The sequence below is a fragment of the Pagrus major genome, chromosome 18 (genome assembly GCF_040436345.1).
Source record: "Pagrus major chromosome 18, Pma_NU_1.0".
Taxonomy (NCBI): domain Eukaryota; kingdom Metazoa; phylum Chordata; class Actinopteri; order Spariformes; family Sparidae; genus Pagrus; species Pagrus major.
Window position 1 is genome coordinate 30,506,914 of NC_133232.1, and position 4,663 is coordinate 30,511,576.

Here is a 4,663-nt window from a genome sequence, read left to right on the forward strand (position 1 = left end):
GAGTGGGCTCAGGCGCACTGACCAGCACAGCCATTTTGATTTGCAGCCATTTGTATGGCCCATTGTGAGTGGAGAGACAGGCCTGCAGCCTCGCACCACAGGGCTCACGCAGCACTTTTTATGCAAACTCTCATCCTCGGCGTCCACGCCACTGCTGGTCAGAGGAGCACCGGTTTGTTTGACCATGCCTGCCCTCCGCTCGCTTCCTGGATGCCCTTCATCACACTACAATCTCTTAATCACCGCTGTGCCATTGAGAGAGAAACAGAGAGAGAGAGGGGGAAAAGCTCTTTGCTTTCGGATTGGCTGCGCTCGGTGGAGCTGTTGCTAAGGGGAGGGTTTCACTCAGTGATGGATAGATGTGGCAGCTGGAGAGGGCAACCGGTTTGAGCGACATATATATCAATTTAATGTCTCATTTATACTCTGCTGCCATCATGTTCGACGTGACAACGCTGAAGATTGATATCCTCTAAATCCACTCAGGTTTTAAAGATCATGTTCTCTGAGCCACCGGGGTGCCATTTTTATTTTTTTTTAACAAGTTTGTCACAACCAGATGAAGTCTAATCACTTAAAGGTGCACTATGTAGTTTTTAAGCCTAAACCAACTAAATAAACTGAAAACAAACTGACCTTAAAAGGACAATTTCATACCATTTTACTTTGTTTACAAGTGACGGACCCTGCCACCTTTCTAGCTTCAGTGTTCTGAGACCTTATTTTCCTCTGAGAACAGCTCGTTTGTTCAGTTATGGTAAACATGTTTGAATTAATTGATTCAATTTGAATTGAATTAAATATCGAAATGCTGAGTTTGAATTTCTTCACCAGAACTACACAGTGCCCCTTTAAGATGAGTGAACACACTTTTATAGCCCTCTTCCAGCTGTTATTCCCATCGTTTGAGCAGATTAGCAGACTGGAAATATCAGCAAAATTGTGACTTTGAGATGGAAAACGAGAACAAAAACAGGTTGCGGGGTGACACCCTGACACGATGGCACTATTGGGTATTTAATCATAAACTGATAAAACATTTAAAAAATAACTTTGATTATAATGCAATGCTTTAGGCGTTTGTTATCAATGATGGAAAATGTTATTGGTGGTGCTAAAAAAAAAACCCATAAAAATTCTTTACTGCACTCTAAGGGTAAACAAGCTGCAGGATATTGTATTAACTTGCTATGAAACGATGGCAGGTGATTTCCCTGTGAGCACAGCTGTCTATTTGCATAAAATGGCAATGAGATGGAAAGGTGTGGAGTTAACAAAATGTGCTTGAGAGCCATGACCTCTTTTGCAAACCTGCTTTGCAGTAAAGCACCTTTAAATCCCTCAAAGGTAACATTACATAAAAGCTGCAAGTCAATTAGCCGTTGTACCTTCCAGCAAAGCTTTAAGCACTTTACACAACCGGCATTAAGAGGAAGAGGCATCGATGCCACCAGCGTCCTTCCTGATCGCACTGACAAAAACAAGGAAGCCAACATCAAGTTTCCAATTATTTATTTCAGTTTTACTGCATTTCTGCTTTAATATAAAATTGGTTTTGAAATATCCAAGGACAAACAAATGCATCATTTCATCACGAACATCTCGATGAATCATTTAAGCAGTCAGACAATGTAACCGAACAGGGCATGATGAGGGGGTATACAAAAAGTCAAGGCACGCCATGTTACAGTAAAACCAAGTGGAAAGATTTAAAAGCTCTGCAGGTGGGAGCCCTTCAGCTCAGCGCTAAAATCCATTTTAAATTTTTACAGGAGGGACAGAATAACCAGCATTCAACTTCTCCTACAGTCAGAGACCTTCTTTTATTCACAATCTGGTGACAAATATGCTCGAACTTAAATGAAAAGACAAAGAAAATAAAAAAAAAATAATAAAATAAAAGGCAGGGCAAGTATCTGCATAAACCAGAGCTGTGCTTCATCTGGACTTCTGGATTCAATAAAACCTCCACCGAGCACTTAAAGTGTCGACCTCTGCGCCGGAGGGACACGTGCAGGCATCACCGGTTTCAGGTACATTTGGTGGTGCTGGGAAGTTGGAGTGTCGCTACTCAAGGAGTGACAGAAGTCACGAAGTGGTTACCCTGGTCAGTTCACTGTCCATTGAGATCTATTAGGAAGAGATGGAGCCCCTTCTCAACACATCCCATTGTGCAAGTCAAGCAGTCCGAGGGGTGGGGGGGGCGGGGGGCGAAGAGAGAAAAACCACGTAGTGACTTCTATCTCATGAAGTTTCCACCTCCGATTTCTCTCTTGTATCTGTTGGTGAGGTGGTCGGCCTGCAGCGTGAGCTTGGACAGAACTCCGAACAGTCCCCTGAGGTGATAGTGAAACTGGTGCTCCAGGTCCGAGTTGTCGTCCAGGAGCAGCTCCCCGGTGACCCGCTGCTGCTCCTCCTGCTTCACCGCCATCTCCAGGAAGCTGGCCCCGCTGCTCATCTCCCTCTTCAGCAGGCCCCACTCCATGTCGTTCTTGATGGACTTGAGCAGCAGGTAGTGCTCGTACATGTCCCTCTGCTTGTTGGGACACGGCGACTCGTTGTTGTTGCTCTCCACCGCCTCGCTGGCCGCCTGCTCCTCCAGCGGCACGTCTCGCAGCAGGCTCGGCACCATGATGGTCTCGTCCATGTTGTTGGCGGCTGCTATGAAGCGGTGCATGACGTTGATGAGGGAGTGCTTGTTGCTGGCGGGGTCGCTGCTGATCTGCATCATCTTGAAGGCTTTGTTGCGGTGTAGAGAGCTGGCGGGTGGGGTTGCTGAGGCAGAGCTTAAGTGGTGGGTGATCTGCGAGAAGAAGAGGGGAAACGTGAGGATGCAGGAAGGGTTGAGCGACATCAAGGACGAGAAACACAGGTTTGCACATTCAGCACACACAAAAGGCAACCAGCTCATAACCACACACACACACACACACACACACACACACACACACTAGAGTACATCATGGCTGCAGGAAATGTTATGAAACCGCTGCAGCTTCCTCATCTCCTCACCAGCACACCCTGACTTCTACCACCAGAATAACCCACAATACATTTCGACTTCTACACCAGTAAAATCACTTTGCTGCATTATACAGACGTCGAGCCACACCAACATGACCTTGGACTTCCTGATAATAAACAAAAACCCTTCACATTATTCGCTCACAGAACCCGGAAATGAAAGGACGTGTGACTGACCTGAACCACGAGGTGACTTGAGGAAAATTATAAATCTTATTTGTGCCGGTTTGCTGGATCAAATCGTGTCGGGCTCTGCACACCACCCGCCGGGAAGGAAACTGAGTATTTCCTCGACTGACTGGTGGCTGAACCCGGCTTTTATACGGCGCGAGCCGGGCAGGGTGGAAGGAAAAACACAGGCTCCGCCCTCCTCGTATTTCTCCACCGCGCTGATTGGCCAGCGCGGAGGATGTGGGCGGACTCTCATAGCATCTGATCCCGAACGGACCAATCACGGGGCAGAGCTCAGCTGCCAGTCAAATGTATTTGTCAAGGGCTGGTCAACAATTAGCTGCACCCTATTTACTTCATCGTTTCCAGGCCGGTTGTAGCCTGAAGGCTGATGCAAGTTTGTACAGTTGCAGTTGTTGTGAGTCATGTCTCAGATATGTCAGGTGTGTAGTTTACCTGCAGTGATACACTTTGTATTAAAAAAAAGGAGGATTAAATATTCAAGATTCTTTGTTTTAAGTGGATTTGAAAAGTATAGTTTGTGCTTGTTCTTCCGCCTTTACCTCCAGAGACACTGAATCCACAGCTGCCTGGTTGTTATGCTACACAACACTGCCACCTGGTGGTTCAATCTGTCTGTACACTAATCAGTGCTTTACTGTAATAAATAATAATTTTTTTTAAAAAAAAGGTGCACTGAAACATCTTCATTGACTAAATTATTTCCCTAAACAAACTATAGAAACTTTATTTTCATGACTGCATTAAACAACCTGATCTTAAAGAGACAACACAATTTCATACCGTTTTACTTTGTTTATCCGTGGCGGACCCTGCCACCTTTCTAGCTTCAAACAGTGTTATGGGACCTTATTTTCCTTGAGAGCAGCTTGTTTATTCAGTTTATGGAAAAAATAAATGTTTCCTCAATAATATATAAACATTAAAATACTGAGTTTTAATTTCTTCTCCAAAACTACATAGTGCTCCTTTAAGCTATCAATCAAATAATCAATCACAGTACGTATATAATGCTATATTTTCTTACCAGAAAGTGCTGCACTGGCCACAGATCCTTCACACAGGTATGGACCCTTCAGGTGAATCAGCACGTACTAACAGTCAGCAGTGCTGAGAGGAGCAGCTCAGGTGTATTTGATGAAGGTGATAAACGGTGAGGCGTGGCTGTGCGCTTATTGGCTTATCACTGATGTTATTGATCACACCTGTGACCAGTAGCTCACTAAAAGCTTTTGAAACTCAACTTCACAGTTTTAGTACATTTAAGAAGCTCGTGCAAGAACTTATCTAATGATTTAAAGAAAAAATAATCTAGACAAACATAATTTTGTTTTGCAGAAATTGTTTTTTACTTTCTTTTCCCACTCCAGTGTATTCTGGCATTTTTATTATATTTCTTATTTTTTTGTCTATGTGAAAAAAAACCCATAAGAGTTAAAAAAAAAAA

At 44.1% G+C, this 4,663-nt stretch overlaps 1 protein-coding gene across 2 annotated transcripts; it reads right to left on the reverse strand.

Moving 5' to 3' along the window:
- Window positions 1-1,495: 1,495 nt before the first annotated feature.
- mid1ip1l (MID1 interacting protein 1, like) lies at window positions 1,496-4,353 on the reverse strand. Of its 2 annotated transcripts, none has more exons than XM_073486971.1 (2): window positions 4,244-4,353; window positions 1,496-2,803 (listed from the first exon to the last, which is right to left on the reverse strand). In XM_073486971.1, exon 2 carries the CDS (start codon window positions 2,729-2,731, stop codon window positions 2,240-2,242), a length of 492 nt encoding a protein of 163 aa, XP_073343072.1. In that variant the 5' UTR covers window positions 2,732-2,803; window positions 4,244-4,353; the 3' UTR covers window positions 1,496-2,239. The 2 variants fall into 2 exon arrangements, with proteins under 2 accessions (XP_073343072.1, XP_073343073.1); XM_073486972.1 differs by lacking the exon at window positions 4,244-4,353 and adding an exon at window positions 3,202-3,311.
- Between the last annotated feature and the right edge of the window lie 310 nt (window positions 4,354-4,663).

Bases quoted from the DNA above. Each gene is read 5' to 3' on its own strand.
- mid1ip1l (XM_073486971.1), bottom strand. From the start codon at position 2,731: ATGATGCAGATCAGCAGCGACCCCGCCAGCAACAAGCACTCCCTCATC.